This window comes from Prionailurus viverrinus, chromosome A2 (assembly GCF_022837055.1).
Source record: "Prionailurus viverrinus isolate Anna chromosome A2, UM_Priviv_1.0, whole genome shotgun sequence".
In the NCBI taxonomy this organism is placed as follows: domain Eukaryota; kingdom Metazoa; phylum Chordata; class Mammalia; order Carnivora; family Felidae; genus Prionailurus; species Prionailurus viverrinus.
Window position 1 is genome coordinate 61,694,610 of NC_062562.1, and position 24,069 is coordinate 61,718,678.

The following is a 24,069-nucleotide window of genomic DNA, read 5'->3' on the forward strand; positions in this document are numbered from 1 at the left end:
TCTCTTTCACATACATCTTTAAGGGACCATCTCAGGTGGACCCCACAGATTCTGAGGGGGGCAAGTCAGAGAAAATTCAGAGCACAAGTTCTTCTTGAGGGAATGGAATCATTGAGGAAACCACATGAAAACTAGCATTCAGGTAGTCAAAAGCATCGGTCGGCTCCTCACCCAGACGCTGAACTTTGCTCTGTAAAAATAATGACAAACACGACCTTGAACTTGTAACTGTGGTGATTTCCGCCGACCTTGTTTTGATTGTAGCTGGAGCCGTGGCCAGGGATACAACAGAGCAAAGACGAGGGTGCTTACGCCAGGCCCCAGGCCCGGCCCAGTAGCTGCAGGGGGAGCCGGTAGGTTAACTGTGATTTGGTTACTCTTGAGGTTGATGATGCAAAGGATATGCAAGTGTCTGACTGTGTGAAATGGTGTCGTATTCACTAGTAACGTAAATCCAGAAGGGTAAGAGTGTGCACAGGGGAGGCCAGTCCCTCAGGGACCTGATCTCTCACCCATCCCCACCAAGGCAGGCACTGATCCTGGTGTCTTATCTGTTCTTCCCCGCTTTCCATGAATATAGAGTCACAGAGACATGTCTCTATTCATATTACCTTTTTTATACAGACATTGCATATTCTGTACTGTCCCGGGGAAATTATTCCTAACTTATAAAACTTCACTGGTCTTGGGAATTTCTCTATGTGTGAATGTCGAGCCGCCCCCTTGTTGTTAACAGCCGCCTAGTTTCCGGGGACCTGGCGTCCACCTGCTGGTCCCGGGGACGGGCGGGCCCACTTCTCACTGCCTTTAAAGGTACAATGACGTTTTTTCCTTGCAACCTCAGAGGATAGCCAAGAAATGGCAGTTTTCACTAAAGAAAAAGACTCGTTAATCAAGGCTGGATAAAAATTTGGTCTGCATGGGAAAGTCAGGAAGCCCGGGGTCGGGGCTCCTTTCTGTAGCCCTGGCCCTGTCTCTTCATGGGCTCTGAGTTCTGGTCCCTTCTGGAAACCAGTGAGCGGTCTCTGGGGGCTGAGGTGACCCTGGGGAGGAGGGTGGTACCAGCCCTGGGGGAATGTCCCTTCCCTCCCAGCCTCCCTCAGGGGAAAGGCTGTGATGAGTGCAGGCCGTGGGACTGGAGGCCTTCCTGCAGACGGAGAAGTAGTTATGGGCTTCGTCCTAAAAACTGCCCAGGGCTCCTCCCTCCCTCTCCCTGGGCCTTGGTTTCCCCGTTTGAAAACTGGCAGATGGGCTGGCCTCGCGCAGCTCCTGACTTCTGCTCCCTTCGTGTCTGTGGACGACCACGCTGCTTGGCGGGCAGGGGGATGCCCTTGAACAAAGCAAGCGCTGGCCGTGGGCTCCTGGTTACAATTGCACTTTTCTCCAGGTCAGAACAGTAACAACAGGACAAACACGGCTGGAAACCTGGACCGGTAACCCTCCCTCCACCCACGGTTTGCGCAGGGCCTTGGGCGCACGAGCAAAACAAACTTTTTTTTCCAAACGTATTTTGAACGCCAGCCCTAAGCAGGCAGCGCTGGCAATCATTAACCACCGGCTGAGGCGGGGCCGTCCCGCACCCTTCATAAGGTGCACGCGGCTCCCAGGGAGCACCGAGCATGAGCACCGGCCACCGCACCCCCACCGCCCACAGCCAGTGCCAGTGTCTGTCCGTCCGCCACAGCTGCCTGACGATGCCCGGGGCCCCCGCTGCCTGCGCCTGGCCGCTTCTGCTCCTGCTGGCCACCCGGCTCAGCGCGACCGCCGGGGCCCCCCAGCCTTGGCAGTGCGCGCCCTGCTCGCCCGAGAAGCTGGCGCTCTGCCCGCCCGTGCCTGACTCCTGCACCGAGAGCGCCCGGCCCGCCAACTGCGGCTGCTGCTCCTTGTGCACGCTGCCCGAGGGCACTGCCTGTGGCGTGGCCAGTGCGCGCTGTGCCAGCGGGCTCAGCTGCCGGGCGCTGCCAGGGGAGCAGCGGCCCCTGCAAGCCCTCATCCGCGGCCAGGGCACCTGCGTGCCCACCGGTGGTGACACAGGTACGACAGACGCCCCCGCGGGGTCCCCCCCCCCGACCTGTCCTCCCACAAGACAGATTAGGGAGGGTGGACAGGGGCAGGGGCTCCACCGAAGGAGTGGCTGGTCGGGAGCAAAGCGGCCGGAGGCCAGAGCTCGAAGGGGAGAGGATCTTCCGTCACCCAGACGAGCCCCACCACCGCGGTCCTGAGGGAGGTGCCCAGGAAAGGGGAGGAGAGGTGGAGGGCCTCCACAGCCCTGTGGGAGAGCTGGGGGGAGGGTGGCCGGCCCTCCTTTCCAGGGCCTGGAGCCTCCGGGGAGGCCTGGCGCCTCCGGGGAGGCCTGGTGTGGGGATCCCTCCTGCCAGACCCCCGGGGAGGGTTCGGAATGTCCTTTGTAAGGGACTCCTGTGCAGACTGTGCTTTCCCAGTGTTTATAGAACATAATGTGAACGCAGGCTGTAAACCTCGCTACGTTCACCGCCATAGAAAAACAGTGTTTGATGTGTATGTCGCCTCCAAGGACAATCAGACCTTTCCTGAATTTAGCAGCGATTTATTTGTAGTGGGAAGCAGAGGAAACACCCCTTCCTCTACCCCCTGTCCCCACCTCCCCATCGGCAGGCAGGCGGACGCACGTCCTCTGTGACTCTCCGAGGACTCCCACAGTCCCGTACTCTGGTAGGAATTCACTAGGGTGCGTGACCCTTCCGAGGAGGGACCCCGTTTTTCTGCTGGTTCTCTAACTTCAGAATCAGTAAAATGGAGTCACCTCAGTGGTCCTCAAAGGAGTTGGGTCCCCAGGGGCCCTGCAGGAAAGCCAGTGGCTTCCCCCACCTGCTGCTTTAGGAGCAAAAACCCAGGAGGCCCTTGCTAGACCCCCAAAGCACAGAATTGCTGTTGGGTCATCACATTTCCTGGAAACTGTCTGATGCATCTTTAAAGAGGAAGTGGGCAAGGGGCACCTGGGGGGCTCAGTCTGTTAAGCGTCCGACTTCGGCTCAGGTCATGATCTCCTGGTCTGTGGGTTCGAGCCCCGTGTTGGGCTCTGTGCTGATGGCTGGGAGCCTGGAGCCTGCTTTGGATTCTGTCTCCCCCTCTCTCTCTCTGCCCCTCCCCTGGCCATGCTCTGTCTCTCTGTCTCTCAAAAATGAATAAATGTAAAAAAAAAAAAAAGCTCGACCACCCTTGGGGTCCCCACCTGGATACACTTGAGGGGGCGGGCAAGGTGCTCGGGGAGCGCTCATGGGTCCGGGTGCTGTATCTTTCAGATGTGATGTCGTCCTCCGAGAGTGCAGATATGACCCAGGAGGAGCTCCTGGAGAATTTCCACCTGATGGCCCCTTCTGACGATGACACACACATTCTCTGGAACGCCATCAGTAATTACATGAACAGAGGGACTCAGGTCGACACGTGGAAGGTGAGGCCCGGGTGGGTGTCCAGTAGGGCAGGCAGGCTCCGTGGGGCCCCAGGAATCAGAGCTTTCCTTCCCAAGGCGGGTAGACGCTGCCCACAGTAGCTTTGTCTGGCTTTTCCCGCAAAGACTTTGAGCGGAGAAGCCTGCCAGGTGGCTTCGGCTACGGCGTCTGGGCGTCTGGCCCCGGGCCCTGGAGCTCAGCACAGGACTTTATGCCCCGTCCACGTTTAAAAATGGTGGTCAGATGCGCATAACATAAAATTTATGACTCTGGCCACATCAAAGTGTGGTTCTGCCGCCGTCCCCCTTGAGAACGTGTATCTTCCCACGCGGAAACTCTGTCTCCGCTAAACTCAAACTGCCCAGTCCCATCCGATTCGACGGCCGTTTCCAATTCTGCCACGAGAGGGCGACCAAGAACCAGAGTTGGCGCGAAGAGCTGGTTTGTGGAAAAGAGCGAGAACATTGCTCTGGCCACCAGGCACACCCAGAAAAGCGGAGGTTCTGACCCATTTCCCTGACGCTTCAGCGTCTCATCTGGAAGTGATGGAGTGTGAAGAAAAGTGCCGTCTTATCTCCAAGTGCCAGGCGGACGGCTTAATCCTCGCTTGATCTGGCTTCTGTGAAATAATGAAATAGAGGAAAGGTGTTCATAATCCAGAACTCTGTGCTGTGGGAAGAGCTGTGGAGCCCCCACAGGGCAGAGGGGTAGGGGAGAGGCCGCGAGGGTGGGGGAGCTTCTGTCTCCCTGTAGCTGTGTGGCCTGCGTTCAGGGAGGGCACCCCATCCTTCATCTTGACAGCTCAGAGAGCCGCCAGCCCCCTCCTCCGACAGGTTGGGGGGCAGCTCTGGCCTGCCCCCAGAGCCTCCCAGACCCCTCCCGTCAGTCCACTTTCCTGATCTTCCAGGGGCCCTGCCATCGGGATCTCCACGAGGTGCTGGGCCGTCTGAGCGAGGAACAGCAGTCGTCAGGACAGCTTTACAGATTCTATCTGCCCAACTGCAGCAAGAACGGATTCTATCACAGCAGACAGGTGCGCGCCTTGCCAAGGGCTATCCTCATGGGGACCGTCCCGTCCGGGGCATCCCTGCAAAACCCCGCTTTCCTTGCCGGGGAGGGGGCCAGTCCCAAATACGCACCGTAAAGCCCCATAACCGACCACATTAAGTAAAGAGCCACCCCTCGGGACTAGGGGCGGCCAGATCCCGGGAGCCTGAAGACCAGCTCCGTGGTCATGGCCAGCAGGGGACCCTGCACTCGGCCAGGGGCTCTGGGTCAAGCCTGAGCAGGTGGGGGACGGGCCCCTCAGGCTCCAGGTCTGTCTCATCTATAACACAGGAGGAAGCTGGACTTAGGAGAGTGGGTGTCCCCTTGGACATGGCTTCCTGCCTTTCTCCCCACAACGGGAAACCGCGAACTTCGTTAAATACAGTAGCGTCCTCCAGCTTGCCACATAATCCATGAGATCAAAACCAAGCCTACACTTCATTTTCAGGGGCTCTTTAGGACTCAGTGAAACACAGGCTCTGGGGGTGTAGCCAGGGGAAACTGAGGACGAGGCAGAGCTTTCCTGATGAGGAATTTGCCAGGGAGTCCGAGGGGATGGCAGCCACCCACGGGATGTACTCCTGGGCTCAGCGACCCCACTGTCGAGGCCACAGAGCAGACAGCCGTGCACACACTGTACCCTTTCGCACACGCGTGACGTCCTCGTCGACTGCACACTCGGCCTCGGTCTCCATTTTACAGGGAGAGCTGGGCAGGAGGGTGTTGGGTGAGCCCTCGGTCACGGTCGTGGCCACGGCGAGCTGGCGTGCCCGTGGCCAGGCGCTCAGCCGTGGTGCTGGCGAAGCCCCTCCCCCACCAGCTTCGCGGGGGCCACCCCTCACCATGCACCTCGTGTGTCCTGCCTCTGCAGTGCGAGACGTCGCTGGATGATGAGCCGGGGCTCTGCTGGTGTGTCTACCCATGGAGCAGGGAGAAGATCCCGGGGTCCGTGGAGGTCAGAGGCGACCCCAACTGCAGTCAGTATTTTAGCAGATAGAGCTGCCAGCAGCTGTGCTGTCGTCCGTCACCCGCCCCCGCCCCCGAAATATTTAAGTACGTAGCATATTTATACTCTAGAAACGACACACTTCCCTCTCCGTGTGTGTATGTGTATATGAGCACACGTGTTGCTGACACTTAAAGCTGTGTATTTATTCCATGTACATGTATCCTTCTACACGGTCACTCCGCCGTGTGGATTTGTATATCACGAGACACGTTCACGTCGCTGGGTGTAAATACTTGTAACTCCTCCGAGCGCCCTGCTCCTGCCTCTACGGAGCAGGGGAAATACAGCCTGGAAAGTGCAGAGCTGAAACGTGTGGCAGTGATTGTTTTCAGGTGACCTAACGGGGGTGGTTGAGCCGTGCCGAGAAAGGGCTCGGTCTGTACCCACAGATCCGAGCGAGTGTCAGTTCGCAGGGAGAGTTCGGTGCCAATCGTGTGACCAGAGCTGCGCGTGGTGGTGTTACTCAGAGTTAAGATTGTCTGCGCAGTCAGACACACTTGCACGGGCCGACCTGGTCGGGACAAATACTGCACCCAGGGACACTGTGACTGCTGTAGACACTGGTTGAATGTACCTCCTTTGTTTCTGAAGTCCCTGTCACTCACCCCTCCTCACACAGCTTTGGTTGTTCAGGATCCCTGTCTGCTGCTGGCAGGTCTGCCCTTCCCCCACTCACCTCCTGGGGCCTGACTTCTGATGATCTGCCCCTTCCCTGCCTCCGTGAGCAGGCCAGGGCTTCCCATCTTACATGCGGGACACCAATACTTCCTTCATTTCCCCTCCTCCCCTGCTGCCTCTGTCTTGTGCTGTCCCCGTCATCTGCAGGGTCTTCGGGGCTTCACTGTCTCAGGTGGGCACCCTGCTGGCCCCTTCGGTGTGGATGGCTGGGTCCTGAGCGTGTGGGGCTTTTCTGCTCCTTGGATCCCTCGTTCCATCAACTATTCCTCACTTGCTTTTCCTGATTCTGCCCTGCACGCTCTTCCTTCCATATCTCACCCACCCCCGTGGGTCCCACCTGGCGTCTTGGCTGCCTCCACCCCGTCTCCTGGGAGGCCCCGTCCCTTGGCTGTGGGAAAAGGCAGAGTCTCCCTATCTTAACCCCCACCCTCTGCAGTCTGGCCTGCCCCCAGAGCCTTCCAGACCCCTCCTGTCAGTCCCCTTTCCTGCTCTTCCATTTGGGTCTCTCCCTCCACCCTGTGCCCCGTGGGTGCCATCCTCTCTCTGCCAAGCCCCCAGGAGTGACCTGTGAACTCAGCATCCAATTTCATATTATCTTAAAAGACAATGGACACAAAATCCGCAACCAAACACTAGTAAGCTAAACCTGGCAACATATGAAAATATTAACGATTGAAATCATCCTGCACTATGACTAAGTGGGATTTATCTCAGGAATGCAAGGTCATTCCAACATCCGAACACCAATTAATGTAATAAATCATATCAATAGAATAAAAAACCAAGATCACATGGTCATCTCAACGGACTCAGGAGAAGTATTTGATAATACCCAATACCCTTTCATGGTAAAACAAAACCAAAGCAAACAAAATAAATCTCAACAGACAAAGCATAGAAAAAACTTCCTCAAGCCGACAAAAGGGAGCTAGGAAAATCCCGCAGCTGACAGTGTAGTTAATGGGAAAAAGTCTGTGTGCCTTCCCCCACAGACAGGAAACAAGGTAAGGATGTGTGCTCCCACCACCTCAATTCAACATTCTACTAGAGGTTTTATCAGTTGGCAAGAACAATAAATAAAAGGTATTCAGATAAAGGCAAAATAGGACTAGCTCTATCGAAGATGATATGATCTTACATATAGAAAATTCTAGATAACCCACTAAAAGACTATTCAGTGAGTTTAGCAAGGTTGCAGGATGCAAGATCAATATACAAAAATCAATTGTATTTCTGTATGCTTGCAACAAACAACCCCAAAATAAAATTTAGAAAACAATCTCACTCATTTTTTAGTGTTAAAAAAATAAAATACTTAGTGGTGCATTTAACAAAAGAAGCACAAAATAAAAACTACAAAATACTGTTGAAAGAAATTAAAGATCTAAATAAATGGAAAACATACCATATTCTTGGAATAGAAGGCTTGACATTGTCAGCATTAAACACCCTCAACTAACCTACAGCTTAAACACAATCCCTTCTGGAAGCTTAGCTGACCTCTCTGTAGAAACTGACAAGCTGATTTTAAAGTTTACATGGAATTGCAAAGGGCCAAGAAAAGCCCAAACGATCCTGAGAAAGAACAAAGCTGTAGGATTCTACCTCTTGATTGCAAAACTTACTACAAAGCTATGGTAATCAGTGTTACTGGAGTAAGGAGAGGCATATAGATCAATGCGATAGAAATGAGAGGCCATTAACAAACCCAAACACTGATGATTTTCAATGAGGGTTGGAAGACCATTTAATGAGGATAAAATAGGTTTTCTCAATAAATGTGGTTGGGAAAACTGGATAGTCACATGTAAAAGAATGACATTGGATCCCTACCTCACACTATATGGAAGATTAATTCAAAGTCAATAAGGACCTAAACATAAGAGCTAAAAATATAAAATTCTTAGAAGAAAACATAGCAGTAAATCTTCATAACTTTGGACTTAACACAAGACTCTTAGATACAACACCAAAAACACAAGTGACAAAACTAAAAAGATAAATCAAATTTTATCAAAATTTAAAATTCCTGTGCTTCAAAGGCCACCATCAAGAAAGTAAAAGAAGAACCCACAGAACGGGGGGGAATATTTGCAAATTACAAATCTGATAACACTGGTATCTAGAATATATAAGGAACTCTGACAACTCAGTGGTAGATTTTTTTTTAAATGTTTATTTTTGAGAGAGATCAGGTGGTGGAGGGGCAAAGAGAGAGGGAGAGAGAGAATCCCAAGCAGGCACCGTGCTGTCTGTGCAGAGACCAACACGGAGCTTAAACCCATGAACCGTGAGATCATGACCTGAGCCAAAATCAAGAGTCGGATGCTTAACTGACTGAGCCCCCCAGGTGCCCCCTCAACTCCGTAGTGTGAAGACAACCCAATTCAAAAATGAGCGAAATACGTCAATAGACTTTTCTCCAAAGGAGACACGCAACCAGCCAATTAGCCCATGAAAAGATGTTCAACATCACTAGTCATCAGGGAAACGCAAATCGAAACCCCAGTGAGATGCCAGTTTGCACCCGTTAGGCTGGCTATGGTCAAAACACCAGACGATGAGTGCTGGTGGGGATGTGCAGAAGTCGTGCACCTCGAGGGTAGTCATGTAAAATGGTGCAACCACTTTGGAAACCAGTCTGGCAGGTCCTCCAATGATCAAACATAGAATGCCCATAGGACCCTGCAGTTCCCTTCCATGTAGATAGATACATGAGAGAAGTGAAACGCGTGTCCGCCAAACACTTGTGCCTGGGTGTTCTCAGATGTGTTATGTCTAATGGCCCGAAGGTGGAACTACCCAAGCTTATCGGTAGCCGAATGCGCAAACCCAATATGATGCATCCGTTGGCTGCAGAAAGGAATGAAGTATCAAAACACACCACAACACGGAGGCACCTGGAAATGGTATGCTCAAAGAGACCCGTCATAAACCATCTCACGTTACGTGATCCCATTCACGTGAAAGTTCACGACGGGGAAAGCGGCAGAGACCGCAAGTAGCTTGTGGTCTCGTAGGGCTGGGAAGAGGGGGCTGGCGGATAACAGCTAGAGGGCACAGGGGTTCTTATCAAGTGACGACAGTGTTCTAGAATGAGTGGGGACGACTCCACGTGTTGCTGTCGATACCGAATGGTGCACTTTAAATGGGCGAATTGTGTGCTATGGGCTGTCTGTCTCCACAGAGCTGTTAAAAAAAGACTTTGTTGGGGGCCCAGGTGGCTCAGTCGGTTAAGCGTCTGACTCTTGATCTCGTCTCAGGTCATGATCTCACGGTTCGTGAGTTAGAGCCCCGAGTCGGGCTCTGTGCTGACTGCACGGAACCTGTTTGGGATCTTCTCTCTCCCTCTCTCTCTGGCCCTACCCCACTCGAGGTGTCTCTCTATCTCAAAAATAAATAAATAAACTTAAAAAAAAAGCTGACAGAGTTGGGCTGTAGGAAGAAGACTTGGGGGGCAGAGGCTGGATTCCAGGGCAGGCACAGGAGCCAGGAAGCCAGGTGGGAATGGCTGGGCACACGGTGGCTGCAGACATGCGGGGCCAGCATCTGGAGTCACCTGTGCTCACGGCCCAAGCTTCTCTCCCTGCTGTCTTTGAACCTGTGTTCATCAGCTTCAAGGCTCGTCATAATCCCCGGGTGATAGCACACCCCCCCTTGCGGGTCTGCGTTTGGATGTCAAGAAGGGGTCCGTGGTCTCACCCTGCAACTTGAAAACCACCATTCGGGCAATAATTTATAGGGAACGCGTTGCTCATGGCTTCACTGTGGATATAGTTGTACCTCATCTGTACTTATTTATTCAAGTATGTTTTCATTTTAGATGATTCTGGTTATTTTTTTTTAAGGTTTACTTATTTCTGAGAGTGTGCAAGTGGGGCAGGGGCAGAGAGAGGGGGACAGAGGATCTGAAGCGGGCTCTCTGCTGACAGCAGTGAGCCCGACACGGGGCTCGAACTCACGAACTGCATGATCATGACCTGAGCCGAAGTTGGATGCTCTACCGACTGAGCCACCCAGGCCACCCCCATTTTGTTTTTTTTTACCATCCTAAAAATGTTCCCATGCAGCATGTGATTTTCAGAGACTTGGTTTCTGAACCTCACACAACAGAGTGATGCGTCGTGCATGTGGCTGCAAGAGGGGGACCCTGCAAATACACCCAGTTTATTCTTCCAAGCTCCTCTCGAGGGGAATTAGGTCATTTCCAGGTTTTCAAAAGTTGTTAAAAATTGATAATCCTCTGTGACTATTCACCGTTGTGTAGACTTACATCCAACTGCGTTGGTAAATACCTTCCTTATTCACAGTAACTTACTTGCCTGCAGACTCTGTTATGGTTTCCATGTAAAGGATCAGAACATCTGCAAATCCCATGTCTTCTGATTGTTATGTCTCGACGTTTTTGTCTGTGCGGGCCACCCTCTCTCAGGCTGGTGAAGGAAGCGGTAAACTACTCCTAACATCTCCCCACCTCTGACGGTGCTTGGCGGGTTTGGTGTTTCCATGGTCACACATTATTGGGTAATGGAAGTCCTCTTATACTCTTAACTTATTCGCAGTTTTTATTGTGTTGAGTTCTGTAAACTGCTCTTACAGTGTCTGTGTTAAAGTATTTCTCTTTTGGCTTTAACATACTCATGTGATTAGTTATATTTGCTCTATTTGTGGATTTTGTTTTCAAAAAAGTTTTTCTTTTTATGTTCATTTATTTTTGAGAGACAGAGAAACAAAGCGAGAGCAGGGGAGGGACAGAGAGAGAGGGGAGACACAGAATCCGAAGCAGGCTCCAGGCTCTGAGCTATCAGCACAGAGCCCATCATGGGGCTCGAACCTGCAGACTGTGAGATCATGACCTGAGCTGAAATCAGATGCTCAACTGACTGAGCCACCCAGGTGCCCCAAGATTTTTAACATTTATTTATTTTTGAGACAGAGAGAGACAGAGCATGAACGGGGGAGGGTCAGAGAGAGGGACACAGAATCTGAAACAGGCTCCAGGCTCTGAGCTGTCAGCACAGAGCCTGACGTGGGGCTCGAACTCACAGACCGTGAGATATGACCTGAGCCGAAGTCGGCCGCTTAACCGACTGAGCCACCCAGGCGCCCCTCCAAGATTTTTAAAAAGTAATCTCTGTACCCAATGTGGAACTTGAACTCACAACCTTGAAATCAAGAGTTATATATTCCACTGACTGAGCTACCCAGGAACCCCCTAAGGCTTTCTTACCACCTGATACACGATCGACTTTTAACTGTTCTGTAGGTTCCTTGAGAAGGATGTGCCGTGTGTAATTTCCCCATGTGAATTGGATGGGTAAGCTGGTTAGTTTTGAGCTTCAAGATTTCCTAAATCCCTGCTGGCTTTTCTCTGGTTAGCTATCAATGAAAAGAGGATAAACATTCGTGTGATCATATTAATTTTCAAATAAAACAGTTGAAAGCCATCTGCCTGTGTGTTTAGAACAGAGTAAGGACTCCTGGCTAATTTATCTGTGTCATCTTGTGGCGACTTCCCTGCCTACAACACAACTTTCTTTGGTTTAACATCTATTTGTTCTGATGGGACAGCCGCTCTACTTTGTTTGAACAGCTTTTTCTGAACTCACTTTTCTACCCGTTAGCTCTTAGCCTTGTCTGTTGTAGTAAAACCTACCTTGACTTTTAGCTGGCGAATCCGCCTCTCTGTTTAACTGGCAAACGTTAACATCTGTTTATTTATTTATTTATTATTTTATTATTATTATTTTATTTTTTTAAATGTTTTTATTTATTTTTGAAGGAGAGAGAGACAGAGCATGAGCCGGGGAGGAGCAGAGAGAGAGGGAGACATAGAATTTGAAGCAGGCTCCAGGCTGTGAGCTGCCAGCATAGAGCCCGACGCGGGGCTTGAACTCACGAACCGTGAGATCATGACCTGAGCCGAAGTCAGCTGCTCAACCGACTGAGCCACCCAGGCGCCCCCGTTAACATCTGTTTAAACTGGAGTCCCTCAACCTTGGCATTAGCGACATTTTTCTGGGATAATTCCCGGGGGCAGGGCTGTCCTGTTGTGGGAGTGGAGGCACATCCCAGGGTCCCCCTCGAGACACCAGTACGCCCTCCGGTCATGACCCCCGGGGACGGGGCAGTGCCACCTTTGCTTGAGAATCACTGACTCACAGTTGAATCCTTTTCTGGCTTCTTGGTTTATTTCCACCCCTCCCTCTTCTTCTGTGTTTATGGCTCAGTTTTGTTGCTGCATGTAAGGCCCGGGATGCCCACCGGGAAGGTAAGGAATGACGGTATTTGTTCCCTATCACTTGGTGGGTGTCTCCAACGCCGGGATTGCTTCTTTCCCCCATGAGGTCTTCCTCCAAAATGTTCTTGAAGTGCTTTTCTTTGGAGGTGTGCCTTCCGGAGCCTCAGTGCCCGGGAGTATTTCTCCTGTCCTCACACTTAATGGCGGTGTGTCGGATATAAAATGCGATTTGCTGTCGCTTCTGCGTCCAGAGTTGTGATGACAGACTGTAGGGTCTGCCCGACACTTGTTTCTGTGTCTGTGACCTGCCCCCCCCCCACCCCCCCTCAGAGCTTTGATATCTTAAGGATTCACCTTGATTTCTCCGTCTGTGTTTTTAAGCTCTATGCCCCTGTGCGTTCCATGGAGCCTGTCAACCTCAGGTCTTTCAGTTTTTTTCTTACACTGAGAAACGTTGGACGTCTGTGGTCTGGATGCGACGTCCCTGCTTCCAGCCTCCACTGGTGTCCACTGTTCCTTTTATGTCCCAGTTTCTTCTTCCGTGTAAGACGGGTCCTCAACTGTATCCTCAAGGACATCTTCGCTAGATAGCCGTTCTGTTCTGTGTTCCGTGTATTTGATCTTTGTTTCAACTATTAGATGGCGCCTGCCCCTGGTGCCCTTCAGTGCCTCGTCTTTCCTCCGTCTCATGTTGTAAGTTAATATCTCCCTGGCTCTTCAAACCTGCGCTCCCACTGACAGTTCAATTTTGTTTCCAATGGAGACCATCTGCTTTTTTGTTACCTGTTGATATAATGGTGCTGCTCAAAGGTCTTGCAGCTGTGAACTCCCACTGCCCAGGGCACCGCACCCCTGCTGTGTGGGTCTGCGTCCCCGCCTGAAGCCCTGGTGGACCGAGACTCTGGGATCGTCATTCTGGGAGTCAGCACTCGTAATGCCTGGCTGGGGGAGGAGCCTGGGGAGCAAACACTCCGGATGTCACCTCCCCGATGGCACCTGCCCGAGTGGAAGGGACACCCTGAGCTTGTAACCCTTCACTGCTCTGCCAGGTGTCCCTGCACCTGTGGGGCAGGGCTGAGGGTTCCCAAGCAGTGGGGGCAGTGGTGGGGGCAGAGGGACAGCGACCCCTGTCCTGTGGCTGCTTCCTGCCTCACAAGGTGTCTCTGGGCACCCCCCCCCCCCCATTTAAAACAGCCTCGGGCTGCCGGCTCCGACTCCTCAAGTGTCCAGTGACCTTGACATTCTCCTAGGACCCCTCCATGGCTGCCCGGAGGGACCTGCCTGCCGGTGGCCCCCACCTTAACTGTATGGAGATCCTGGTGTCCCTCCAAAACTGCCTCCTCCCGTTTGCTTCTTCAGTTGGGGCGCTGTCTTGGGTAACTCAGTCTGTGTCCTTCTCAGCCCCCACATCCAGTCTGCAAGTAGGGGGCCCTGTGTTCAAAATATGCCCCGACTGCACCTCATGGGCCCCCGGGGGCAGCAGGGGTCTGGACAGCAGTGCTGGGCTGAGGCCTCCCTGCGCACAGCGGCCCAGCACTTCCCTCTGCGGCCACCCACCTACCTCCGACCTGGGCCCTGCGCAACCCCCCCCCCCCCCCCCCACCTCCCAACCCTCCTGTGCGGCTGACTTGGTGGCCCCAGCACCAGGTGACTGCCCCCTGGCCTCCTTCCTTCGGTCCCATGACTCTTCCGTGTAAAACACAGAAAAGGAAAGGACGGGCCAATGAGGCCATGGGGCTCCCACACCCCTCACTGCGTCTCTGCAAAGCTGGGTCCCCACCAGCGGCACATCCCATGCATCAGTCTTGCCGGGTGTCTTTCTCGACAGGACCAGTGGTTTTGCACATGTTGTTCACCACCCGCGGGCCCTGTCCCAGAACACACAGTGTAGACAAACAGTCCTGGTTGAATTGGGGGCCAGGAGAGGCGACTGCCAGGGTTGGGAGAGTGCCACTCTGTGGGGGGGGGGGGGACGGGGAGCCGTGGGAGCTGGGGCTGAGGGCTGGGGGAGTCGGGCTGTCACCTGAGCTACAGCAGCCCCGACTCCCAGGAGAGGCAGGCTTTTCCACATGGACAGGAATTCATTCGTGTCTCTCGGAAATTGTTGAAATTGCATGAAGTGCAAGTAAAACAAAGCCACTACTTACATTTGTGCAACCAGGGCTGACATTGTGCTTTATTTCCCTCTAGCTGTGCACGTGTGTGCACATGCCTGTGTGTGCTCTGTGGGCACGTGTGTACGTGTGTGTGTGCTCTGTGCGCTCACCTGTGGGCACGCGTCTGGAAGGAACACTGGGCTCCAGGCGTCTGGCCGCAGGAGCAGGACAGGAGCAGGACAGGGGCGTCTCTGGCTGAGTTGCCGCAGCACAGAAGCCCCCTTCCCATGCCCTCCTCATTCGTGACTCATTCTTCCATGTGTGGGTGTGCTGCTCCGACCCCGGAGGGTGCTGGGGCGGCTGTGTCCCCAGGCCTGGTGTGGCACATGGCCAGGCACGCTCATTTCTATGAGTGTTTGGGGGACAGTGGCTGGGGTGTGGGGGGGGCTGAGGGCGGGGGCAGGGAGTGGGCACAGGATGGAGGTTGAGGGGGACACACGATGCCGCACTCCCCACAAGGCAGCCCGGGGCCCAGCAGGAGCGTCACACGCAGCCCACAGCGCCTCAGGGGCCTGCTGAGCTCCTGTCCCCGATTCCCACACCTGCCAGACTGGTGCACTCTGCGGCCCCCTGGCATCTCCTGTCCCCACAGGCTTGCTGTGCTCACCAGCTCCTTCCCCTCGGGGTCAGCACTGTGCAGGCACAGCCCCCACCCACCCGTGGCCTGTCCCCCTACCCCACAGGCCACCCCTGAGATCCTTTGCGCTGTGACAGCTCCAGAGCTCCAGGCCAGCCTGCGCAGCAAGGCCCTATCCTAGATGCTTCTTTAGTGGGTTAGTAATGGCTCTAAACAGCCAGTCCTGTGACATGTGGTTCATCCTTCCACGCCCGGGGGCCCCTGCTCAGAACTGGGACTGGCCGGCTCCTGCCAGGGCTGCTGAGGGGGGTGCCTGCCCAGCATCTCGGGGTCTCGTCTCCTCCTGCCTCGTCCACTGCCCTCCAAGCAGGGGCTCAAAGGGCCATGGGAGAGGTGGTCCAGGGTGGGTTCCCCCACCCAGCGGTGAACACTACCCAATGGGGACAGGTCAGCAGGGAACACCACCTAAATGCAGTGAGGAGTATCGGCCATCTTCTGGGCACACCCTCGGCAGAAACGGGGCCACGATCCGCCTCCTAGGCTGCAGGTTCCCAGCAGGTGTGGTCTGATGCCACTGTGGGGCCAGCAGAGGCCTGGGGGGGGGCTTGCTGGGGTTTCCCCTGCCCCGGGTATCCCCCCCATCCCACCCCGGGGCGGACTGGCAAAGGCATTTGTTAACAGACACTTGCTCTGTGCTCAGGACATCTTCCCCACTCTGCATTACCTCACTAGCGACACAAAGCCCAGGGTCAGTCACTAACACGGGGCAGGGGGGGTTCTTTATGGTAAAAAGTTTATTTACTATTTATAAATACAATGCAAGACAAACTTTTCAAAAATACCTTTTTTTTTCCAAAAACTTAATTAAAAAAATAAAGGAAAGCTAATAGGTAGGCAGAAGGTCTTGAGACCCCTTTGTGTTCTCAAGGAGGCCGTGAGCCACCCGTGCGACCACCCGGGGCATCCCCCACCCCCCACCCCCGCTCGCCTGCCGGAGCTCTGCTTCCCGGTGGAGGCTGTGTTTCCCACTCTTCTCTAGTGTCTCGTCTATGATGACCTCGCACGGGTTCTAGCGTATCTGGGGAACAGCTCGTGGAGAACATATTTCCTCTGCGCCCATGTGTGACTTAGGGGGGGACGAGGCCAAGTGTGGGGGGCGTGCCCCCAGCGTCCCCGACAAGCCGTCTTTGTAGGTAATAAAACCGTTTTTACTCTTTTTACATTGTGCCAAGGAGGACAAAGGCGAGAGAATAAAATAAACATCCTTTGCCTTTACAGAGCTTGTCAAAAAAACAAAAAACCCTCTTTCTGGAATTGCTGAACAGGAAAACGCTATTTTCTGCGGTCATCAAAGAACCTTGCTCTCATTCCAGGGGAGTCCTGCTGCCCCGGTCCCCCACCCCTGCAGCCGGCAGCAAAAGCCAGTCACCCCCCTACCCCCGCGTGTCTCTGGAGTTGTTCCCTAGAACATTCTGGGTCTTTTTCCTCTTTTTTTTTTTTTTTTACACGTGAGACTCCACCTGCGCTCTCTGCCAGTTCCCCAGGACAGGCCACTCGCAGGTTTGCAAGATCTCTGTCACCGGAGCCAGGACGTCCAGACAGCAGGGTGTGGGGTCCCCATTCTTGCAGAACAGAGGCTGAGTGGGGACGGATCGTGCACTCTACAGAGGTAACAACTGCTCGGTCTTGAAGCGGAGGGCCCGTCCCGGCGGACACGTGGGGACAGCCCCCGGGGACAGGCGGGGTCTGGCCATGCTGTGCTTGACTTACACGAATTTTTGAAGGAAGCAAGAGGAAAGGCCAAACTATGTCTCACAGACTCCCGGGGAGCGCAAGGGGCTCCAGTCCACCATCCAGAAGAACCCTAGCGCTGCAAACATCTCTTTCTAAACTTTGGTTATAAGAAAAATCAATTCACCACAAAAAGAAATATAAATTGGGGCTGTAGCCAGCTGATCATGTCCTTGGCGGTCTCTTGTGCAAAATAAGGCGTTTCTGAGCTCCACGTGAACTAAAACAGACAGAGAAACAGGTTGAAATAACTCCCCCACGTCAAAAGGCTCAATTCCTGCCCTGAGATAACGGGGTTCGAGACCCAGGCAGCCGGCACGTCGGGGGGGGGGGTGGTGGTGGCTTGTCCCACACACCCAGCAAAGCAAAGAACACCTGCCAGTGGGGACATGCTGGTGGAGTCCCCCGTCACCCAGAATCGTGACTTCTTTCTTTCCCGCTGGAAGGGAAACAGACGTAACTCGACAGGGAAATTTCCTCTATTTACTTCAATTTCTCTTGAGGAGACCAAACACTCTGTTGTCCCCAATGGCCCTCTCGTTTATTAAGAGAGAAAATAGTACTGAACAGGATGGCATTCTTCAAAGGCAGGGTTTAAAAGTCTCATTTCTGTGTTAGGCGCAAAACACACTTTGCTACCATCCTACCAATCAGACTGTCGGAATATCCCCGACGTGTTTTACAGAAAAGAACAGCTATGCCACTGAGTCGGAAGCGTGTTCCTAGAGCAAGTCCCTGTGGATCAGACAGCCGCCAGGAAGGTAAACCACCCATAGCCGGCGGGAAAAGCTCACTTTTGGAATTCCCTGCATGTGTGTGAATATAACACGTCCAAGATCCTTCAAGCGAGGGAAGGGGCCTCGGAGACACCCTGACCTCAGACCCCGGTTCCCTGGGCTGCGCCCTGCGGAAGGGTCTGTCCCCCGCTCCCGAGACGCTGGGGCCCCCGAGCCCAGGCCCCCAGGCTTACGTGGTGAGCAGTGTCTACTTGCTGTCCATGCTGTAGCAGTGAACGTCACCCTTCCCCCTGGCGTCGAAGCCTGGCAGCGGCTGCCCGTACTTGTCCACGCACCAGCAGAAGCCTCGCTTCCTGCCCTTGGACGGGCGGCACTGTGGGAGGGCGCAGGGGACACAGTGAGCCTGGAGGCGCCACCACAGGGTCCTGACCCATGGAGGCTCTCTCAGGGCCCTCTGCGCTTGCGTGTAGGAGTGAGTCCTCCAGAGAGGCAGGGCCAGGGCAGTTCTGTGTCCCTCGGGCCTCGGGGACACCTGCAGGCACACCTGGGGACTGGGGCACACATCCCCCAGTGCACCTGCGTCCCAGGGCGCACGGCAGCTCGGAGTGCACGTGTCCCAGACTGCACGCCAAGAGGCCCACCCGGGTTCTCGGTGTGGGTCTGCTGAGCAAGTGACCAATGGGGACGAACGGGGAGCAGAAGTGCTGCTGGTGAGTGGGAACAAGCGTGAAGGTGAGATGGTGGCCAGGGCAGACGGGCCGTGGGACCGAAGCCAGGGCCACAAGCACTTTGGCGGCAGCCTCGCGAATCCTGCAGATCCAGTGGGGCCGTAATGCAGTACCAGACCCACAGAGATGCACTTATCGTAGCTTCAAGTAACAACGCCGCCCACGTGTCAGGACCACTGGGTGGGATGGGCCGGGGGGGGGGGGGGTCTCAGGGACACTGTTTGGCCCACGACCTCACGTCCATATGATGGTTATTCACAATGTCACCCCTGACACAGTGCAGATGTGTCCCTGTGCTGTCACACTTAACCAAGGGCCCCGGGGGGGGGGGGGGGGGACAGCACACTGCCCGTGGGCGGGGGGAGGGCACGTCGGCCTCCCGTGGGCATCGGGCATGGGATGCTCGTGAGGACGCCACTCACCTGCTTTTTCTTGTAGAAGCCCTTCCTGTCGCAGTTGGGGATGTGGATGCCCCTGGGGCTGAGCGTGTCCAAGAACTTGAGGCGGTTCAGGGTGTCCTCCACCTCCCGGCGGCAGGGCCCCTGAGGGGGGGAGAGCCACGGGTCACTAGGGAGCGCTGGTGGCCTCATGCAGCCCCGCACACCCTCCGAGGGACCTGCCGTGCCATTCTCACGAGGACCCCGACTGTGGCTCCCTGTCGTGAAGTCCCCTGAGCAAGGCCTGGGGACGGAGTCACCGCAGGTCAGAGACCAGGCACACAAAATATTGCCAGCCTCACGGACCATCTCTGTGCAGGGCACTGGGGTGCTCCTGTTCATGTCATCCACCTAGACCCCCAGAAGTTCCCCATGGTGGGAAGAATCACCCAGTGCCTGGGGCTGGCATCCACTGCCCCCTAGGAGGGGGGAGGAGGAGAGGGAGGAGGGGGGAAGAGGAGGGAGGGAAAAGGAGGGGGAGGACACAGGAGGAGGAGGGAGGAAGGGAAAGCAGGGGAGGAGGGGGAGGAGGGAGAGGGGGAGGGGGGAGGAGAGGAGGGGGAGGAGGGAGGAAGGGAAAGCAGCAGGGGAGGAGGGGGAAGAGGAGTAGGAGGGGAGGAGGGGGAGGGGGAGGAGGGAGGAGGGGGAGGAGAAAGGAGGAAGGAGGAGCAGGAGGGGAAGGAGGGGGGAGGAGGGGAAGGAGGAAGGAGGGGGGAGGAGGGAGGAGGCGGAGAAGGGAGGAGGCGGAGGAGACAGAGGAGGGCGCTCACATATTCCGTCTCCCGCTTGGACTCGGAGGAGAAGTTCTGGGTGTCAGTGCTCTGGGACTCGTAGTCCAGCTTGTAGCGCTGGCTGTCCTTGGCATGGCCCTTCTTGATGACATCCATCTTGGTGTGCAGGGGCTGGAGCTTGGTGTCAGGCAGCCGGTGTGTGCTGGGGAAGGGCTGGCCCTGCATGCTCCCCGCACTGTGCTCCTCCTCCGACTCACTGCTGTTTCCTTGAAAAGTGCAAGGGACACGCAGATGTGACGGCCACCCACAGTCAGCGGTCTTTTCAAAACCTGACCGCGGCCACCGAGCCACGGCTAAGTGGAGATGTCATTCAGCGATTCCAAAGAACCTTGAAACCCCAGGTACTGGCAGCAGAGGGCAGTCACTGCAGCCCAGGAAGCCTGCTTTCTAAAATGGAATCTGGGGGTGCCGGGGTGGCTCAGGTCACGGTCTCATGGCTGGGGCTTCAAGTCCCACGTCGGGCTCTATGCTGACAGCCTGGAGCCTGCATGGCATCCTCTTTCCCTCTCTCTCTCTCTCTCAAGTTAAGTGAACTTACAAAAATACAAATAAAGACACTGGAATGTGCCGACTGCACAAGGCGGGGCAGCGCAGGCCTCTCCCGCCCAGCCGGCAGGGCTTGATACCGTCCACCAGCAGGGGGCGCACCTCCGACCCCGCAGGCTACCCCAGGGCAGCCTCCCGGGCCTGGGGACCGCGCTTCTGTCCCCACCCAACGCCCCGCTGAGTCCTAGGCGCCAGGCAGCAATCTGCAGGTGACAAGCCCCAGGGCCTCTGATCTCAGCGCTGCCTCGTGCCACCAGGCAAAACCAGCTCCCCTCAGAGGCTGGCTAGGTCCCCTGGCTCTGGGCGTGTTTGGTGGTGTGCTACCGGTGCCCTGGTCCCATCTGTCACTGTCCACGCAGGGGCTGGGGCGGCCCAGAGGAGCTGCACAGACCCCACGTGGGCCGGAGCCCTCCATCCCTGAGAAGGACCCCCTCCTTAGCCGCCTCTGCGATCGGCGCCCTGACGCCCGTGCCCGTGCAGGACCATCCGCTGTGTCACGGGGATTTGGATGCGTAGCCAGACGCTGTCTGGGGTCCTTTTCCAGGATGGTGGGGACGGGGGTGGCTACGGGGGAGCCCTTGGTAGGTCATCAGCAAGCAGTGCTAGGGTTTTCCCTCCCGGGAAGGGGTGCTTGGGCCCGCTGTCTGGTCCAGAATCTACCACCCCCTGGGGTCCCCAGCACCCTGCCAACCAGGGGCCAGCCCCATGTGGTGACGGCCTGCGGCTCTAGGTGACAGGAACACAGGCCTCTCTGAGGCTGGCTGGAGGACCCAGCGTCCAGCTAGATTCCGTGCTCTCCGTAGGACGCGCCCAGGGTAGGTGCACTCCCCTGGGGCTCGGGGAACACTCACTCCTCCCAGGATCCACTTCCTCACCCGGGGAAGAGCGTCAGCCCCAGTGGGTGGGGGGAGGAGCTGCCGGGCAGCGGAGCCTGACAGACTCCTCAACAGGTAGAATTTGGTTTCAATTTCCTTGAACCTTAGGGCTTTTTCCCCCTTCTTTTCCAGAGAACCGGAGACAAAGGAGATGCTAAGAGTATGTAAATAAACATATCTGCATTTCTTTTCCAAGAACCGAGTAGTTTCTGAAACCTCCCAGGTTTTCTTTCTCTTGCCTGCTGACGTCCGCAAGAACAGAAAACCGCGGCATTTAAGCAACAGACGGTCTTAACTTCTGACTGCCACTTAAACTCCCCTCCCCCCACGGGTCTCCTCAAATCGTAGATCTTTTTGTCGCTTTACAGTGAAGCGTGTCAACCAATACTGTGGTGCTCCTACGTAGTAAACCCAACGCCCACCGCAGCCTAACCAAGCACAGCCGTGTCCAGAGGAACGTGAAGTCACCTCTGCCCAGAAAGCACATTAGGAAAATAAAGTGCACACAGCAAATGACCTCATTGCCCTGAGAGACAGACCCATCCAGCGATTTTAGGTCCGCTGGATAAAAACGGTGCACGTTTTAGGCAACTGGACTTTTGGGTTTCCACCAATCCTGGAATGGTGTCCGTGTCTCCGGGATCAACGGAGCCAGCCCTGCCTCCAGAGACAGAGCCTCACCCCTGCTTGCAAGTGTGCAGAACTGAAATCATAAAGGGTCTTCCCTCCTGCGGGGTCAGTGCCGGGGCTGCCCACTAGCTCGGGCCAGCTTGGTGCCTGGAGGGCAGGGCAGAACTCTGCCCGCCTCCAGCTCAGCAGAAACTTCGCTCACAGAACCGGGAGGCTGGCCGACCCTGCTGAGATTTGGAGTAAGAGCCGCGGACTCCGCTTACACTTCTCCAAGGGAACAACTCATGTCCCTCACAGAGCCCCGCGCCTGACCGCGGCCGAGCCCGTGGAGTCACTCTGCCAAACGTTAGGTTTTGTCCTCTTGGGCCCCCCCACTAGCGGGACCCCAACCCTTCCACTTCGGAGTAAGTGCAAACAGTCCTGACGCTGACTCCACCCCCCTCACCATCACTGAAATTCTCCGAGTCCACATCCCCGCAGTCCCCGCACCTGGCCTCGGTCTGGGGCCACCCACGCACAGGGGGCTGGGGCGGCGCCCAAGGGGGACGATGCGGGGCGTGGCAACCGGGTTCAGCACTCACTTTCCTCCCTGCCTCGGGACCCTGGAGAGTCACCTCTTTCTGAACGTCAGGTTCCCAAACGCGAAAGATACAAGTACCGGATTCCCACCTTACGGTCTCCCGCACACCGCGAGACGCGTCGTTGCTTCGCAAGCCGTAGGTCTGTGCCAATGTTGCCATCTTAGAGACGGACATCATTTCCCACAACGTGCCCGCCCACCCATCCCCAGTCCAAACCAGCCCCGACCACCTCCCTGCTCCCCCGGCCCCCGCCGCATCCTTGGCACAAGCACGCTGGCTCCCGGTTTGGGGGACGCGGAAGCCGCGTTCCGGAGGTGGGCCGCACCGTCCCAGCCCACGTCCCGCGCTGCGCCCACACCAAGGGCGGGAACATGCTCCCGGGCACGGGGTCGGTCCGTGACCTCCCCCTCGGCTCCGCTCGCTCGCAGCCACAGAACCTTTGACCCAGTTTTGCCGAAAGCGCTCGGCAATTTGCAGGCGCTCTGCCCTCCGAGAACGTGGCGCGCGGAGGGCCGGCTGCGGGGCGGGCCTCGGGCGAGCGTCCTGCCTCGCGGGGCCGGGGGTCTCCGCGCACACACACAGCACCCGGGGCGGGGAGAGCAGGGGGTCCCCCGCGGCCGCGCACCCGGCGCGGGCGGCTCACCTGGCGTGGGCGGCGCGGGCAGCAGGTAGGCGCGCAGGCGGCCGGCGGCGCTGGCGTTGGTGCAGAGCCCGCGGCCGTCCAGCAGCGCCTGCAGCGGGCGCGGCTCGCCGGGCGGCGGCTGGCAGCGGAGGCCAGCACCGCAGCGCTCGGTGTAGACGCCGCACGGCTGGCCCTCGCGCAGGGCGCACGTCAGGCAGCAGCCGCAGCCGGGCTCCCGCACCAGCTCGGAGCACGCGGACGCGGCGGGCGGCGGCGCGCACTGGGCCAGAGCGCGCGCGTCGCACGGCTCGCAGCGCACCACGGGGCCCGCGCCCGCCGCGCCCGCGCCGGCCCGAGCCGCCGGCGGCCCGCGGAGTAGCGCCAGCGCGGTCAGCGCCGCGGCCCAGAGCGCAGGGCGCGCCCGCTGCATGGCGCCCACGGCGAGGGCGCGCTGCTCGGCCAGCCGGGGCGCGCGGGGACCGGGCGAAAGCGCGCGGCTCGAGGCTGCGGGAGCAGGGTAGGCGGTGGCCGGTGCTCCGCGCTGCGCCGTCCTTTTCGCGTCTGGGAGGCTCGGGCGCGCCGGCCGCTATATAGAAGCCGGTGGCCGAGGACACGCCCCGGAACGGCGAGCGGGTGGGGGGAGAGGGGGGCGGGCCGGCGCGCACTAGGCTCCGGGGCCCGCGCGGCGCCCCGGGCGGCCGGGCGGCCGGGCAGGGGCGGGGGCGCGCAGCGCGCGGCCGCCCAGGCACCTGCTCCACGCGCGCACTCCGGCCCCAACGCCACCCCGCCGGCCGCGGGCACTGGGCAGCCCCGCCACCCCGCTGTTCGCGGCGCCTCCGGCCACCCCGACGCCGCCGCCCGTCTGCCTGCGGGTCTGGGTGAGGCCGCCCCGCTGAGAGCTGGTGTCGGGGACACTGGCGTGCTCGCTCCGCCCCGGGTGTACTTCGCAAAGCTTTGCAAAATTTAAGTCCTCGGGTCGGGACAGTCGTGGGACGTGTCTGAGTTAGGATACTCGATTTGCTTCGAGGTCCCTGGTTCTGTCTGCAAGCGTGGGGCCGTTGGCACTAGCCCACCCACGCCCACCCCCCGGGACGTACAGGTGCGCACGTGGTCCCCACCCGGTTCAGGCCCGCTCCTCAAAGCGGTGCAGCCTCACTGGGTGCTTCCTGCCAAGTCCCCAGCTGGCAAAGGG

General features: G+C 56.8%; 2 protein-coding genes across 2 annotated transcripts; one reads left to right on the top strand and one right to left on the bottom strand.

Moving 5' to 3' along the window:
- The first annotated feature begins 1,601 nt into the window (after positions 1-1,601).
- IGFBP1 (insulin like growth factor binding protein 1) lies at positions 1,602-5,731 on the top strand. The gene is made up of 4 exons (XM_047849905.1): positions 1,602-2,034; positions 3,282-3,433; positions 4,339-4,464; positions 5,350-5,731. Exons 1-4 carry the CDS (start codon positions 1,620-1,622, stop codon positions 5,473-5,475), a joined length of 819 nt encoding a protein of 272 aa, XP_047705861.1. The 5' UTR covers positions 1,602-1,619; the 3' UTR covers positions 5,476-5,731.
- A 10,184-nt stretch (positions 5,732-15,915) lies between these two features.
- IGFBP3 (insulin like growth factor binding protein 3) lies at positions 15,916-23,453 on the bottom strand. The gene is made up of 5 exons (XM_047850692.1): positions 22,899-23,453; positions 19,603-19,829; positions 18,818-18,937; positions 17,901-18,040; positions 15,916-17,150 (listed from the first exon to the last, which is right to left on the bottom strand). The coding sequence occupies exons 1-4, from the start codon at positions 23,305-23,307 to the stop codon at positions 17,915-17,917; spliced, it is 882 nt and encodes a 293-aa protein (XP_047706648.1). The 5' UTR covers positions 23,308-23,453; the 3' UTR covers positions 15,916-17,150; positions 17,901-17,914.
- Between the last annotated feature and the right edge of the window lie 616 nt (positions 23,454-24,069).